Raw genomic sequence first — 17,753 nt, 5'->3', positions numbered from 1 at the left:
ATTGCTCAAAACATATAAGGGGCACACACAACCACCCCCATCTGAGTTTGAGGCTGTAACCAGGCTGTACTCCTTATTTCTCATTTTTCCATTTTGGATTTTACACTTTAATTTGCCCATTGGTTTTTAAGTTTTTACCTTCTATGCCTATAGAACCATTGTTTATTACATTACTTTTTATAACTATGTCAACTTACGAGCATGCAGTAAATCTTCTTTGAGCGAGTTGTATTACCGTTATAGAACTAGTTTCCATTATCAGATTTCTGGCTGTGTCATAACACTTCTGGATCACTTTCCTTGTTTTAACATTAGAGAGATAGCCAAAATTCTCTTAGACAATTTGCGTTTTTCACAACATTTCACATTTAGTAAAATGGAAATTTCTAGCGAAAATTATCCTCAGAAATCGATTTAGAGGCCATTCTAGAGAGCCTGGAAACTAAAATTTTATTCGTCGCTAGCCCAACCATGGTGGGCGACATTTTTAGGAAGATTATTCTTTTTTGGCCCCCTCCCCACTTAAAATCCATGGCAGGGGCCCTGTGGTGGGCCTCTTACACTTGGTGGATATCTTCTTGGCCCTCCTCTTCTTATATCCGGTTCTTGTCCTTCGGCTCTTCGTGGCACATAAGTGTCTAAGTATAACTCTTCCGACGAAATGTCATCTAAATCGTCTTGGGCAGGAGTCGAACTCACGGAATTATAATTATGCCAGCTTTTCAAAGTATCATTTGGAAAAAGTGTAGCTAGAGGGGGCAAGATGTCGCAGCTACGTGGCTGCTACATACAGGTACAAAAAAGCTTCTTTTGTACCCAAGGAACTATTCGAATGGCTCCAAATTCCGCACACGGCCAGGACAGATGCCGGGTAAGCAAAGTATGTCTCAAATTTTTTGTTTTTGCTTTGGTCTGTTTTTTATAGCCAAATACAGCTATGAGAGGGAAGAAAAATTGTTTGCGAATTTTTGATAGGGTATAGTTTCAAGGGGAAAAGGAATTTGAAAACATCTGTGACACCCTTTGGTAGCTAAGAAACTGCGCTTTTTGCTGATATAAGTCAGATTTTGTCACCCTAAACGCAAGGGTACAAAATAACTTTTGAAGGTAGTACACTCATTTAAGCAATAAATTAGCAATAAAGATGAGGCTTGCTTCCACCAAAGCTTAGCGTTGATGTTTTAGTGCTGACTCAGAATGTCCTGTCCAATTATTACATCAGCGTACAAGTTTACAAAAGCTAATTTTGTCTTACCATTAGTTGTATCAATGATTCGTAAATCTACAACGACATATCCCAGAATTTTGACTTGCATTTACTTCTAACAAATGAAACTGTCAGAGCTGCCAGTGTCAATCTAAGCATCTACATGGTTTTAGTTAGCGTATGCATTAATTATCGTTTTATGAAGACATTCAGGTTACTTTTGAAAACGATTTTTAGCACTTTGACTGGCTGACTTTGGCAAAATGGCCTGATTTCTAACAGTTACGATAAATTGCATTCATAGCAGGGCAAACTTGATGGTTTTACGTGAGGCTCCACAAAAGAAACATGTACGTTTAATTGCAACAGTATTTAATCCAGATGGTCGATCATCAGTACTTGTAGAATTTAATATTGAAGAAACATTATAGCGGCGCCACGGAGGGTAGTAATTTGGCAATGTATTTTTTTGTGATGTATCCTATGATTTTGATCCTGTTTGAAAACGTAACCAAAAGTTGGCCATAGGCTCTCCTTATTTGCGAAATTGGTGCTCCTTGTTGCTAAACGGCCCTTCTCTGACAGTAAAAAAGGCGTGGCCCAAAATGTTTATTTTGTCCCCCTCCCCTCCCCAAAGCCTAGAGGCTGGCGCTGCTCCTGCATTGTAGTGTAGGCTTAGAACCCAGCTACATTTTCTGAGAACGATTACCTATATATTTCGAAAAAATACCCACATTTTGGTATTCAGGTGAGTTATACCATAGGTTTTCCATACAACAGCACTGTGATCACAGCTGTGATAGAGGAACCTCAATTTCACCCTATTGTTCCACAATTGTAGCCTCTTCTTGAAGTGAAAATTTTGTGTCCAAGGAAATTCGAAGTACTTTTGTCCAAATATACGATATTTCAAAGTCTTTTATTCATGGTTTTGCATCATTGATATATTTTACTAATTTTGCTTGATTAATCGATCAAGTTGGCGAAATTGAAACAATTTTTAAATTTTTTAACTTTAAGATATTCAGCAAATATTTCTTGATATAAGAATATAATCCGTATTATATTCATATGTTCATATGAATATAAAGAGTAGTAAACATATTCATATGTTTAAAAAAATATCGAAGTTTCCACTATTTTCAACAATAATTGTTTGATACAATTTTAAGATAACTTAATGGAATGTTATTGTTACGAAAACCGCGTTTTTCACCCAGGTTCCCCGCGGATTATTATCCCGTGGTATGATCCTTCCTTCTTGTCAACAGAGATTTTCTGCAGAAACGTCGGGTACTTTTAACAAGATTTCCTTTCAATAGAAGAGAAAAGGAGGTCACAAATAAAAGCCTGGAAAAGATCAAAACATCTAGTGGATCATAACCGGAGGACGCGGAGGCTTTTAATTACTCAGCATTTCCGAGGGAGGATAATTATGTCTCCATACTTTGGCCTACTGAGTTAGGTTGCCTAGCTATGGTCTGTTTTAGCGTCCGAAAACAGATTCTTTAGGATAGAAAACTCTCCTATTATATGGTATCAAATCTTGGCAGCCAATTTTATGATTATCGAGTGGAATTAAAAAAGTAGACAGCATTTGAAAAAGGCAACGGAAGCTCTGGTAGCAAAACTGTGGCCTAAAGTATCCATCTGGTCTCGTTTCATTTTCTGCGAAGGTTAATTTGATTAGGATTTGGAAGCTGTCATTATGAGTTTTCTATTGTGAGTACAAAAATATTTGTTATTTGTTACTTTAGTCCTTTTACTTTGCAGATAATAAATCTCATTCAAAAACTTCTTGCCGAGAAAAAGTCGAAAGTTTGGATGTGGCTTTTTATTCGTGTATGAACAGTTTTAAGAAGTTCCCCGTTGCATTCCTTAACAATTTGTGCTTCTATTCACGTTTATTTTCTGATTTTAAGCTGCTTTCCTTTCCAAAAAAATACATATGACTATAATTTGTTACTTCCTTTAGTCGCTGGTAAAATAGGAATGCTTCACTTACAATACAAGTATGCAAAAGATATGTTATTCAATCCGTGATAGCTACTGCTCTTATATTGCCTCACAAAATTACACCTAGTTCGTTAAGGGAATTTTTCTATTTAGAAAATGGTCCTGGCAAGTTTCTTCCTTATTGCCAAATTCCCTCCCCCTACTATTCATCTTTTTGAAAATAAGAATTTAAATTTAATTATGTAAATTTATATTTCTTGAAGTGAGAGAAAGTATTGGTTTTGAATCTAAAACTCATTGTTAAGTCCTTTTTTAGCCTTTCCTTCAGATGAAACCCCTTAGCTTGCTCATTGTCAAAGCAATGCAATTTTTGATGCATATATTTAGCTTTTTACATGAATGTCATTTTATATAAATGCTGATGCAAAAATGTGCAATTGTATGTCAAGTTGTGTTGCAACTTGTGAGAAAGAAACATGACAGTTATTTGAATAATTTGTCAAAGTAAAAATTTAATACTAAGTATATACTTGTAATGTTACTTAAGCATGGCTATGAGTGCAAAATCTAAACAGCTTCAAGAAGGCTACCATTATGATTTTGATTGGTTCCAACATGACAAAGTCTATAACCTGCATTAGTGTTATTTGCTCTGATTTCTTAGCCTGTTTTTTTCTTAAAATGCAGGCAGCAAAAAATATGAACCCTCTTGATTAAATTGCAACAATTTGACACCATGTGTTAGGTGTGATTGTACTTCTCTTTTGTGACAGAACAGGTCTTGATCACTGATTCAGACTGTGAAAAAGACATTTCTACCTTTAGTCACCTTCAAACTAGTTTAGTTGGTCTTGAGATGTGCATTCATCTAATTCGTTAGAAATTATGAACAAGTTAGGTTCAGCTTCCACTTTTAAAGCAATTTTCAAAACTTGGTCTTCCTTGCTCACAAAATGTTTGTTTATGTAACAAGATTGTTTAACCTGACTATTTAGAAACCAATTAAAGGATATTATTTAATTCATCACAATCTTCCTTTGTTTTGGGTCGAAGTTTTAAATTTCTCAAATTTTGTATAAAAATAAGGGGTTAAAAATTGAGAAGGTACTTATGCCTTACTTAAGGTACTGTAGATTTGGTTTAAATATTTTGTTTAAATTTTGCTGCTAGAACAAAAGAACTAAGCAAAAACACTTTCTCTCTTTATCAAGTATTTCAATAGTCCATTGACAAAAAAATAATTAAAAAGTTCTTGCAGGTGCACAAAAGCAAAGCTTGAAATATTTCATTTCAAAAGCTGCAGGTGTTGCATGGCAACCCTTGCATATATTTTCACACCCAAATATAATTTACTCCCAATTTAGGAAACAATTAGTTTCAGTCTTCAACACTTAATATTATCATAAGGGCTATTGATTTGTAGTTTGAAGTCACCATGATTTAAATGATAACATTAACTTTGTTAATTATACCTTTATCCAAGGCTTATTTGCAGAAATGTCTGGAAAATATGTGTAAGATAGATTGCTTTGTAGCATTAGCAAAGGAATCTCAGCACCTTCCCCTCCTGGCCCCTTCTACTACTCTCCCAACCCTCTTAATTTATTTAGATTCAGGCACACAATTTTCTTGGAAGAAAATACTCATATTTTTAAATTTTTTAAATTTTTTGTAGCAGTTTTGAAGATTACAGAAAGTTGTTGTTGTTCTTTTTAAATCCCCCATTCGATTCCATTTGCACTTTTTATGCCTATCATTTCCATAATACCATATTTTGGCCTGTATAAGACCCATCCTTGTATTAGATGCACTCTTAATTCCAAATATAAATTCTAAAATAATGATTGTTACAGTGTTTTGAGACCCATCATTTTTTCTCAATTCTTATAAAGCATGTCATATTTCAGTAAAAAAATTGAATAATATGAGTAATTAGGAACTGAAGGAAAGAAGCAAGCTCTGGGGAGGAAAATTTGTTCAGACTCAACATGTTGAGCATTTCATTTAAAATTATCGAATAGCAATAACAAGTTTAAAGTCCAAAAACTTTGTTATTTGTTTCACCAAAAAGATCCTTACAGTCTTTTACAAATAACATCACCAACTGTTGCTCATCAGTCATTTGACAATTCAGGAAACATAGCTGGTTTCCTGCAATTAACACCTTTTGTTGTTGGGCACTAGGTTAAATCATCCTTTGCTTTTAACCACTCTATAAATTTTGCTCTATTAATTCCAGATTTTCTTGATGCTTCTCTATTACAATTGCTAAAGCATATTACATGACTTGACCAGCAGAATACGTCTAGCATGATGCCATTCCAGGTTACTGAAGGTGTTTCAAACAAATAGTGTACTTTATGATGGATGTTTTCACAAAAATGACATTTGGGCAAAAAAATTTCCTGTTCAATGAATGCAACTGGTTCTAAACAGACATTTACCCTGTTTACAGGAAGCAAAAGTTAAGGGATGGGATTGTGATTGAGATATTACTTGCGGTTTATTCTGAAGATTTATTGAAGAGGAACTTATTGGTTTGAAAATGGTGATTTTTTCTGTCATATGATTTTAGTGGTGGAAAATCAACTAAAACTTTCAAGCCACGGAAAAGTATACCTGAAGGCACACATCAGTATGATTTACTGAAGCATGCAGAGGCAACTCTTGGGTCTGGGAATTTGCGACTGGCTGTTATGCTGCCTGAAGGAGAGGATTTGAATGAATGGGTGGCAGTTAACTGTAAGTATTGTAGCCATGAGATGAACACATTTCCACTTTTATTATCTGAATCTCTCTTGTGATTGTACCTTGTATTGAAATCAAGAGAAAAATTATCTGGAGAAAATTGTCATATTAGGGTTTCTTGTTGGACACACTTTGTGAAGATGTTTTTGCTTGCAGTAAAGAACATGTCCCCAATCCTTTTGCAGAGAATCTCTATCCTTTGTTTTGAGTCTTAAATTTGCCCTGCCCCCCCCCCTGCAACTAACTTGTATCTTAGCCACTCAATGGTAGTAGTGAAAATGAATTCAATTACAAACCTTATGATCTGTCAAGCGCAATGGGCTCCTAAACATAAGTTGCTTAATAAGACATAGATAATTGCATGTATTTTCCTATATTCTTAGCCTTGTATGTCATTCCAAGAATTTTCTATAATTTATATTTTTGCCCTATTTAATGCAATGTATTTATAAAAATATCTTCATCTTTATTATAGCTGTTGACTTTTTCAACCAAATCAATATGCTGTACGGAACAATCACTGAATACTGCACTTCAGAGTCCTGTCCTGTTATGTCTGCAGGACCAAAGTGAGTTGTATTGACTATTTTGTATAATTTTGTTTTCATTCAAAAGCTTTTCATTACAATTCAGTATTTTTGTGGTAAAGCTAGTGTGTTGATTTTTTTATTACACTTGAAAGTTGGTATTTGATAAAACACTTTTAAACCATCTTCATTCCATGTTTCTATACACACATACATGTTTAATGTAAAGCTCTTTGAAAATCAAAGATCTATCTCAACTAACTTTTTGCTTGCAAGTTAGGAGTCTTAAAAAAATTTCCAAGAAACAAGTTCAGATGTTTTTCCTTTTTGTACATTAAAGTTTTTCAAAAATAAAAGTTTGTAAACTTTGATTGTAAATACACCCTTGCAACCTTCAAGTTCTGTGGTTGGGAATGTCAAATGGTCTAACATTTTCATTTGTTTTCATGATAACTTTGAAATCTTCTTCGTATAGATTTTAACTGTCAGTTTTATTTCTAACTTAGATTTGAATATCTCTGGGCAGATGGTACAAATGTGAAAAAGCCTATAAAATGCTCAGCACCAAAGTACATTGATTACCTCATGACCTGGGTACAAGAGCAACTTGATGATGAAGTTCTTTTCCCATCAAAAATCGGTCAGTATTTCTGTCTTTAATCATCTTTGCTTTGGCAATATGCAAATACTTGTATGTAGCCATCTCTATTTTATATTGTATCTTTTCTTGATGATAAATTCTCCCCATAGGAATGTTGTACCCATATACTACTGCATAAATGATTATTTGGGGTCACACCATCGAGAGCTTTCTGGTGGATATTGTGCCTAAAGTTTGAATGAGCCGATATTCATTTGAAAGTTCAAGTTGGCATCTCATCGACCGTAAATGCCAATAAGCCTGCGACCCTGGGCACAGCTGTTGAGACATATATACATATATAGTATATTTATATCCTATTGCCTAGTTGAATTGATATTTTGCCCTATTAGTCATGATGTCTCCAGTATTTCCTCTACACTGATCATTCTAGCTCCTGAATTTTAGTGATTGCAAAACTCATATCTTCGTCTTTTCCCATATAATATTCACTAGATACTTGATAGGGTATTTGATCAAAATTTCATGGTACACTTCCAGTTAATCCATCAAAAACAAATTTTTTTGACAATTAGTGACAACATAAGCAAGCCTCTATTTCTTCAATTTTTGGAGTGACAGCATTTTAATTTTAAAAGTGTCAAATCTTACAAGCATGATAAACTCAAAGCTAAGAAACAGAATCCTAATAAGATGCTTTTTAAGACATTTCAATGAAAGTAATTGGGAAAAGAACCTTTGATGGCTATTTTTCATATCTTTGAAATGAGAAAAGCCCAGTGTAATATCGAAATTCTTGCAACCTTTGCCAAGGAAGCGAAAGCAAAATCCTAAAATTTAGAAACCTTGCAAGAAGATGTTGTTAACTAAACTGCTCCATTAAAAGTGAAGCTTTTAAGATATCGAAAAGCGTTTTTACTGAAGATGTCTTTATTTGATGAAATCGATAACAACGATAGGGCTACTTGACAACCCAAAACAACCCGTAGATAAAAACTGGTAGCATTAATTATGTCATCTGTTTAGTTTTACATTTAGTTACATGTAGTTCATGATGATATTGTTAAGGTATATGCTTTTGACAAACGTAAGTTGGTGTAGCAGCACTGAGCGTAACAGGGAGGTTCTCAATTTATAGGGTGCAATTTAAGACTATAAATTGCTCCCTGTTTTACTTGTAGACACATTTTTACTCAGCTTTGCGCTCGCAGGCAAAAAATATTATTAATGAGCCCTGCTTGATAGCTTTAAGTACTTCGTTTTGAGTACTACATTCACTTCGCTTAAGTTTGAGTTTTTTGCCTGCTACTCTGGTGTGTTGTACTGCATCAAGTTTGCATTAGTTAATATGGTCTGCACAAGATTTGTCCTCCACATAAGTGTCCCTATAGTGCTATCAAAGGCTATTTAATTAAAACTTTTACCTTTTTCTTTATTATTTTCTGTTCGGCTTTTATTTAATTTTTCTTTTATCTTTAGGTGTTCCTTTTCCAAAGAATTTTCTTACAATTGCAAAGACGATATTGAAGAGGCTGTTCCGTGTTTATGCACATATTTATCATCAACATTTTGGTCAAGTTGTCAACCTCGGTGAAGAAGCACATTTAAACACCTCATTCAAACATTTCATATTCTTTGTGCAAGAGTTTAACTTGATCGACAAACGGGAGCTTGCTCCTCTACAGGAGCTGATCGATAAACTCACTAGTAAGAGTTAGATTTTTGTATGTGTTCCATTTATTTTTAGGACAGTCATATCCTTTGTATTTTGTGAATTTGCAAGCGTAGATATGCATATAAAAAAGTCTTAAGTGTCGGAGAATTACTGTTTTTTATCAACTTCAATTGAACCTATTTTTGCTGTATCTTGTATGTCACAAAAGATCTTTGGTTACCGTACATTTTCCTGTCTCTTATTTTACCGCACTCAGTTGACCTCCCCCCCTCCCCCTCTTTCAGTTGTTTTGCAAGTAAATCGTTGGAAAACAGATGATTTCAAAGTTCGTGATATTTTATGCGAATGCTGCCTTTTCTTTTGATCCTTTGTCAAAGGAACTCATTTCTACCTCTAAACCGTATTTCATCAGCTTTTTTCCAGCCAAAAGAGTAAACCTTTCACAAACAAAGAATTAATCTTTTTTAGGATTATCCCTAAAAACCCAGATGTTGGTTCTTGGCCCGCTACCCCCTCCCCCTCATTAAAGTGTTACTTTCGGTTTTTACTTCAATCTTTTCTTCAAAAAATGACTCATAAAGAGCAACCTTATTTAGTTGACACACCTCTTCAATGCTACTTCTTTGTTACCTAGAATTTGACTTTATTTAATCTATTGTTTGCTTTATTCAAGTAGATTCAGCAAATTTAGAATTTTTTAGAAATGCGTCTGTGCCTTCCTCCCTTCTGCAGTTTTCTACTTAAAAAGCACGTACAAATCTTTAACCACTTTCCCAGCCCCTCCCTCTTTGTCAATGTGACTGTTGTCGTATCTTGAACCATGAACCATCCGTCAATTTTTGGCTAATTTTCAGCGCAGATTTTTATGAACCATTTTCTATGGAGCATTCTTTAAACAGAATAATTTTTGTTGACCGTAAACATAGTTTCCTTCAGATGAGGACATGATTCACAAGTCCATGTATCTTAACCTTGATATAATTATCTTCACTTTTGTGTTAACCCGTGTCTTTTTTAAGCCAATAAATATTATCGCTGGTTGTGACACATTGATTACCGCTCAGTGATTAACTCGTTTGATATGATGATTATAAATCACAATTTGATATCATTCAAGGCTTGTTTTCATTTTTCTTCCTTAACATGAAAATTGGACTTCTGGTTGTGAGAGGGGTGCTCAGTGGCGAAATGCAGCTTAGTTCGATAGCTAAAGGCCCGCCACCAAAAGGGGCACTGGAATTATTTTCATGTCCATGTTCTTAAGACTTCGCTCAAGTTCATCTCATTTTCAAAAGCTTTTAAAGCTCTTCAACAGAAGCTCTTCAACTCTGCCTCCTTAGTATACCAAAAACTATCATTGTTATTACTTTTGTGTTTGACATGCTCTACACCTTTGGATGGAACCTTCTTTAGTCTGGAAATAGGGGTCTGTCTCAGTTTTTCCCTAGGGCCTCAGATAATTCCGTTGTGCCACTGGGGGTGAACCTTTGATCAGAACATGTCCACATTGGCTCTGGGTCACTTTAATTGCAATTAAAAAATTAGCTCGTTTAGCAACGAGCTTCACCATGGCTAGAGTTAGTCTCCTTTGAGCAATTAGTCTTTTTGGCCCATTTATCCTTTTCATGGAGAAATCATTTATGTGACCTCAACCTTGCCAAAAAGATTATTGTCGATGCCGCGTACACTGAGATGTATTGGTTTGGTGTTCTAAACGGACGGTTCTAAATCGCAACTTAAGTTTCAAGCTCAGTGCAATCATCAGGCAGCAAGTATTAGAAATATTAATTATTGAGCTTTCAACAAGGTAGCAAGAAATGGGGAGGTTTAGAAAACGTACCATGCTATAGCCGCCCCCCCCCCCCCTCCAATAGCAAATTAGCTATGGCCTTTGGTAAATGTTCTTACTTGTGGTTTACACGACGTCAGAACAATAGAAATAGTCAACTTGTCTAAAACAACAGGTAAGCATTTCTGATCAAGAAACATTTTAAAATATTTACATTCTCTTTAGGACTATCTATATTTTATTGCCTAGCAACAGAGTTTCAACGGGTTACTGGAGGGCAAATTAATCTACATCAGAACTGTTTTTATCGTTGCAAGAATTAGCATCCTGCTTTTGCCATTTCAAAGAACGTGGAAGTTGATTTGTATCGAGAGTAGGTTGTTTTGGTCATATTTTTGCTCTAAGGGCTCAAATGCTTTCAAGATGGATGTGGGTAGATTGATATTTTGATAAGCCACGTCCATCCTGTTCTGGTGATTACCCTCAAAGAAGGGGACAACCAAATCAGAAGTGACAACCAAATCAGAAGTGACAACCAAATCAGAAGTGACAACCGAATCAGAAGTGACAACCAAATCAGAAGTGACAACCAAATCAGAAGTGACAACCAAATCAGAAGTGACAACCAAATCAGAAGTGACAACCAAATCAGAAGTGACAACCAAATCAGAAGTGACAACCAAATCAGAAGTGACAACCAAATCAGAAGTGACAACCAAATCAGAAGTCAAAGTTGGTAAAAGGAACACGGGAAGGACATGAATTCAACAATGCTCTTAAATGTAGATGGAGAGAAATCGACATAAATACAAAATTTAAGAATGATTCTTGCTAGCAAAGGATTGTTTCTAAGACCAAAAAAACTCATTTTATCTTGATTATTCATAAAGTTTCCAAAAAGAAGAATGGCAAATTAAGGCAAAACACGTAACCGTTACGTTTTTAAACGTAGCATACGTTTTTAAAATTAAGGTGAGTAAATTGACTTTTGCTAGAACAGCCAATTTGATTCTGCTTTATTTCACTGCCTTGAAAAAAGAGGCGATCAAATAGACTGAGCCAAGTATAAAAACTACATACTATTGAAAAAATTGGGAAAACCGGAAAAAGAAAAGTAACAAAACCATAAAGGGTAATTGATCTAAATTATCAATTTCAAAAATAAAGGTAATTCAACATCATACAGAAAACTTCAAACTGACTTACACCTTTTTTCAAGGAATCTTTCCAATAATACTTATACTGACAAAACTTGAAAAAAAGTCATTACCATATTCCTAAAAAGTTAAAATTTAGGCAAAAAACGAGACATCTACTGCTTCCAATAAAATACCCCGAACCCCAGCTATGACCTCAGGGATACTCATCCCTTTCCCATCGAGTTTATTTCAATTTTCCTGATTTTAGTCGCTAGCCTCTCCCCTCCTGGACTTGCTACAAGTCTCTCTCTTTATGTCTGTTCTCTTCAAAATAGCAAGTGAATTGGAATATTTGTTTTGCACCATACAATCTCATTATTCTCCAATATAAGATAGTAAGATGAGACAGTAGGCTTCTAAGAATAGGGGGTGTTCTCTTTAAGAAATTCCACTACATACAATAATTTTTTCCCCGGTTTGTTGTTCTTTATCTTCTTTATTTTGTATTTTAGCTGTAGTTGTAATTAATCTTTGAATTTGTTGTATGTAGTGGAATTTTAAAATGAACTGAACTTCCCCCCTCCCAAAAAAATATTGTGTTTTTGTCTCGATTTAGAAAGGAGGCTACTTAGCAAAGCAGCCAACATGGCGGTCGAGTTGGATCCACTCTTTCTGAAAGCGATTACCCTGCTCAATTCTAAGCATCCAGATTCCGGAAGGCAACTGAAAGTTTTGGTGCAAGAATACCGGGAAAAAATAACTGGAGAACCAAAACGTGAAAAAGTATGCTAGTCTTCTTTGTCTCTTTTATAATAAAAAACATTATGATATTAATCGGCGGCTTATAAGATAGGCTGCTGGCTAGGCTCCCGTACCTACATTATTAATGCTCTTGTAATTATCATACTTGGCATACTATAATCGGCATGAGATACCTTTGTTTATTGCTAAAAGGACCATATTATTTTTTGCGGGAATTTTTTTGCAAAATTTAAGGTTAGGTTAGGTTAAAGAGAAGTAGGCAATGTTTATTGTGTACATCCTTTTTTCTCTCTACAATAATCCCCCATTCAAAGTAGAAATTCGATATAACCCTCTTTTCCTGATCTTGTGCAAGAAATGTTGAATAGAACAAATGTATTAATTTCTTTAATATATTCAATTTCTTATGTCATCTTCTGAAGTCAATGTTTTGTACAGTTTGGGAACTAAACTCTCTGGAATCTAATAAAAACTGACACAAAGCAGTAGGTAGGCCTAGGCCTAGAACAACCAATCTGGCTTCTAACCTTTTTTTCAATTCGAGAAGAAACAAATCCATGCTTGAAAAATTTATAAAGTAAAATTACAGTTTGATAGGCAAAAAGTCTGTAGGTTCTCTGTACAGTCTTGAAACCTATACAGATCAAAGGCTATTTTTCTCTACAACCTTTGAAGTAAGCTTCTATAAAGCCTTTTCTCTTGTAAGCCCCTGTTCTAGAGTCTCAGAACTAGATATGCCCAGTGTTTCGGACCTTTTTACAGTACTTGACAGAAAAACATCATGGTCAGTCATGAATGTCCAATGCAAAAGTAGTGGGTTTAATTTTTTTAATTTCTAGCCTTTAAACTGCTATTTGCACTAATATGCCTGATTTTTACTTCATCAGATTGAAAGGAGAGACTCTGTAGCTGAAAGAGTTAGCCCAAAGATAGTAGAAAAGTCGCAACATGCAAGTGACAGATCAATGTCACCAGTATTTAGCCTTTCTGTAACAAGCAGTTCTGTCACACAAGTTGATTCTGCATCCACAACAACTGCTGTGGAAGTGGTGGAAGAAATGAGTAGTAGCTCATATGGTGATGTACTCAAAGAGGAACAATTAGATGCAAGCATGGTCAAGAGTATCGAGGAACTGGCAAACTCAAGTAAGTGGCTATTTTCCTTTTAGTCTGATAATGAAACCCACTACTTTGGGGCTTGAGCACCCTTTCAAAATTAGGATTCTCTTCCCAGGCAGCGTTTCAACACAGAACAGCATGTCAATAAAACCAAATTAAAGCGGTTATTTACTCAGTTTATGCAAAGGTAGGGTCAAAGGAAATGCTTTTAGCATTCAAAGAGTCTCTATGCTATATCTATATGGTATTAAAGTTTTTAGACATACATTGGAAGTAAACGTGTGAAAAAAACTGTAAGATTTGGAAAGTATAAACAAATGTATAAGTGTGAATATAATTAAAAGGTTTAGAAAACATAAGTCCATCTCCATGAGAAAAGTTCGTCTGGAAATTTTGCTTTCGCTAGAGTTCAAAATTTGGATTGAACAGTAAATACCTTAAAAGAATGAAAGAAATAGTACAGTGGTGATGATGATTATGATGATGATGATCAAGATAATTATGATGTAAATGAGAATAATGACAAAGTTGGCATTGAAGAGGATATACGTAAAAATGATTTCTGACCTCATATAACATATTTTCTATGCAAATTCTCAAAAATTTAAATGCAAAAAGTTTTGTCGTGACCAAATTTTGTCCCATTTTGAATTTAGTTGAAGAAAATTTCATCGAAATATTTGTCCGAAATTTTTGTAGGTTATATATGTGTTTTTAAAAAATGAGATTCAGAATTTCAGTCAACTATTTCTCTAAGCTTTAAGTAAATCATTCCTTTTTCAGGGGCTAATAATATGAAACAAACTGCCCAATACATTGAATCAAGAAGATGATGCTGTAAACGATTACCATTCATTTTAGTTTCGGAAATCAATGTTAGCTAATTTGTTTTTATTCTATTTAATCTTTTGTTACAGGTTTTGATAGTGCAATAATGGAAGAGTTGAACTCGAGTGGCTTACTAGAACCTTCTGCCAAAAAGAAAAAGTTAGACACTGTCATCAAGGAAGATTCGATTTCGTCTCTTTCTGAAGAAGAAGAAGATTCAGATGATCTTCTTGATGAAACGTTAGAAGATTTTGATGGACCAAAATGCTGTGTGTGTCAGAGGTATGTTTGTTCTCGTTTGTTTTTATCACGGTGTATATATATATTTTTTTTATCTTTTCTTGATTGCTACTCGTCTTCTTTCTTAAAAATCTAAATTAATTATGCACATCTTTATATCACAAACTTGATTAGAAATTCCTATTTGAAAAACGGTTTCCATGCCAGCATGATTCCTGTAGTTATTCGAATTTATGAATTTTTACTTTAGCAGCAATAGCTTTTTTCATTTATTTTTCATTCAGCATCGGTCGTTATCAATAAATGTTGCATTATTTGTTTTATTTTCATAGTCCCTCAACGGATAGCCCTGATAATAGTTTAGTGGAATGCCACGAGTGTCACAACCAATACCACCAAAAGTGCCACAAGCCACCTGTCACCAGCAAGGATGTGCATGACCCAAGATTTGTCCTCTACTGCAGCCAATGTTCAAGAAGAATGAAAAAGGAAATGGTAAGAAATCTCATCAACGAGTTTATCATTAATTTATGTTTAATATTTTGGTTAGTCTTTCGAGTAACTGGTTGGGAGTTTGATTCAGTGAAACTCGACATTTTGATTTTGTTTAATGTTTGGTGCTCTCTGTTGCAATCATTGAAGAAGCTGCTGCTGACCCCCGTCTTTGACACTGTTGACGTCTTCTGTTCCGTTCCTTTCAAATGAGTTCTGTTTCGATCATCAAAGTTCAGTTAAATTCGTTTTTTAAATTCCAACTTTCGTGGGAAAGTCAAGGGAACATCTATTAGACCCCTTCTCATTACAGGAGAAGATAAGTGAATAAAATCTAGCTTAAGCTTTGCTGCTTGGAAATAAATGATACTAATATCAGTACTGTTTCAACTTACTTGGGTTAGTCATGTTACTTCTTTAGGAATCTAATGCAGACATATTTAAACGTTTTCTTTGAACGCTTCCCAAGTCACTTCGCTGTCTCCAATCAAAGTTAAAAACAGCTGATGTTTCTTTTTTCCCAATACTCCAAGCTGCGTGCAACCTCTACCTCATCGTCAGGAGCGAAGAGGCTGCACGCAGGCTAGAACATTCCTGGCATAAGCCTGTTACCCTGGAAGGAAGGGGCAGATGTGCACTCACTCACCACCCTCTTCCTTATACCCCACGTGATTCCCGTGTTTGCAGGATAAGCTCTCGCTAGACTGTTTTGTAGTTTTTTTCCTGAAGTCAAGATATTCTCATGGGTGCAAATATCATCTTCGTGTATTCCGATTTTTTATTTCAATCGATCATTCATTGATTTCCTTCACATTATCACCAAAGATTTGTTCCCGGTTTTTCTGCAGGCTGCTCAGAAGTCGAGTTTATCAACATCGTCTACCAGCATGCAGGAGCCGACTGTCGCAAAGCCCGTCACTAACCCATTTCAAGTTAAGACATCAATACAACCATTTCGAAGGCCTACGAGCTCCGGAAATGCTTCGGAGCAAACAAAGGTAAGAAAATCCCTCTTTGTAATGTTCATGCTTAGACAAAAGGTCAAGAATCTTGATACGGTGGCTTAAAAACGAGTGTACACTTACAAAAAGCAGAAACAACTGACAATGGGCGTTATAGCAGAATCAATTGGAGAATATTGTATCTAGAGGGGTTTCGTAAAGGGGGTGTTTCTTAAAGGGGGCTTTTCTGAAAGGAGCCTTTTCATCTCTTATAAGTTGATCCTGCGGATAATAGAACAAGAGGGATGACCAATTCACAAGTTGATGATGAGAATGTGTCAAAGATAGATCTTATTATATTAGCTTTGGGTCTATACTTAACCAAAAAAGGTTAGAAAATTTCAAGGCCATTTCATTTAAGCCTCTGTATATATTTAAATTAAAACCAGTATATAAAACCTTGTTAATATCAACTAAAGCTAAATCCTGTTCTCTCTTCCGATGGAAGTTGAAACAGCTTTGTTTCAAAATGAATGCACTTACTTTTTCTAACAGAATGGTATATTGCATTTTGATACCAAATTTCTTAGCCTTGGCAGTTCATTAGGCATTTTAGCTCACTGCTAGCAACGATTTAGTGCTCTATCACCCTCTGTGATAAATGAGAAGAGCTGCAATATTTTTACACTTCCGTGACATTTCTAAAGCCCTGGTTCTTTAGTTTAATAATGAGATTTTTAAAAAGATATAAACCAGGACAAGATTTTTTCTCATGCTCGCACTTTTTTATACAAGAGTAATCGCACTGACCAATCTAAAGTTTTTTCAGCATATTTTAGTAGATTTTTGGCATGAAATGATAATTATCTTGGCCTAATTTGAAAATAATTTTCAAGCTTTGGCATCTTCCTTTCAAATTATCATTTGGCATTTTCTGGAATTTTTTTCCAGTATTTTTTGTATCATGCGTGTTCAGCAACCTTCCAAACCTGTTTTCCAGGCTGCTTCTTCGCCGTTCATGCCCACAGCTTTATTACAAGGAAACAATGGAAGTAATAATGGTCAGTCCCAGAATTCACAGCGAGGTGGTCCGTCTCTGCCACAGGACGTTCGAATGAAATCGATGAAGAGATTAGAGCAAGTGAAAAAGCGCGCGAAAATGCAACAACAGATGAGAAAGAGGTAGCTAGTGCCTCGTTCTAGTAGAATATCAAGTGGAGGCTAACTGAAATTGAGCGAAACTCGTTGATTATGATCCCGAAAAGCTAAGTCCGTTATTCAATTTGTTATGCTATGTTCCATTTCTTTGCTTGTGCATCAAGTTTGAATCGGGAATAGATTGTAAGTATTCTTCACTGGAATGAGTTATAGGAGCTTAGAATTTTGAAGAAAAGACATAACATTAGGCCAAATTCGCTTATTGTCAAATTGTCAAATGTCGCTCTTGAGTCGCTTATTGTCAAATGGCTAGTAAAATTAGTAAAATGGCCACTGGTTAGAAAAATTAGATTGTAATGCTCAGAAACCTGTACAGAAAGTGTACATAAGAAGCATCTGTAAAGCGTATACAATCCTTACGTTCGCTCTATCTCTGTTGCTAATGTATCTCTTTTCACGACAAGTGTGTGATTGGAGGCCTTTCTTTGTACTGTCACTGTCACAGAGCTGTCTCAAAGCTATCTGATTTTATTGAAGTTTGCTTCCCTGTTCTTTGTCCTCCATCTTTGAA

General features: G+C 35.2%; 2 protein-coding genes across 2 annotated transcripts; both read left to right on the top strand.

The window, feature by feature from the left end:
* Positions 1–2,451: 2,451 nt before the first annotated feature.
* On the top strand, positions 2,452–9,830 carry LOC135680871 (MOB kinase activator 1B). The gene is made up of 5 exons (XM_065195077.2): positions 2,452–2,929; positions 5,739–5,905; positions 6,387–6,480; positions 6,945–7,078; positions 8,519–9,830. The coding sequence occupies exons 1-5, from the start codon at positions 2,916–2,918 to the stop codon at positions 8,755–8,757; spliced, it is 648 nt and encodes a 215-aa protein (XP_065051149.1). The 5' UTR covers positions 2,452–2,915; the 3' UTR covers positions 8,758–9,830.
* Positions 9,831–12,260: 2,430 nt separating this feature from the next.
* On the top strand, positions 12,261–17,699 carry LOC135680736 (integrator complex subunit 12). Its single transcript, XM_065194888.2, has 6 exons — positions 12,261–12,425; positions 13,292–13,550; positions 14,441–14,633; positions 14,924–15,086; positions 15,932–16,081; positions 17,025–17,699. Exons 1-6 carry the CDS (start codon positions 12,288–12,290, stop codon positions 17,208–17,210), a joined length of 1,089 nt encoding a protein of 362 aa, XP_065050960.1. The 5' UTR covers positions 12,261–12,287; the 3' UTR covers positions 17,211–17,699.
* Positions 17,700–17,753: the final 54 nt, after the last annotated feature.

Source organism: Rhopilema esculentum, chromosome 18 (assembly GCF_057945365.1).
Source record: "Rhopilema esculentum isolate cy_ngs chromosome 18, ASM5794536v1, whole genome shotgun sequence".
Classification (NCBI taxonomy): domain Eukaryota; kingdom Metazoa; phylum Cnidaria; class Scyphozoa; order Rhizostomeae; family Rhizostomatidae; genus Rhopilema; species Rhopilema esculentum.
This window is presented reverse-complemented; position numbering and strand designations above follow the sequence as displayed.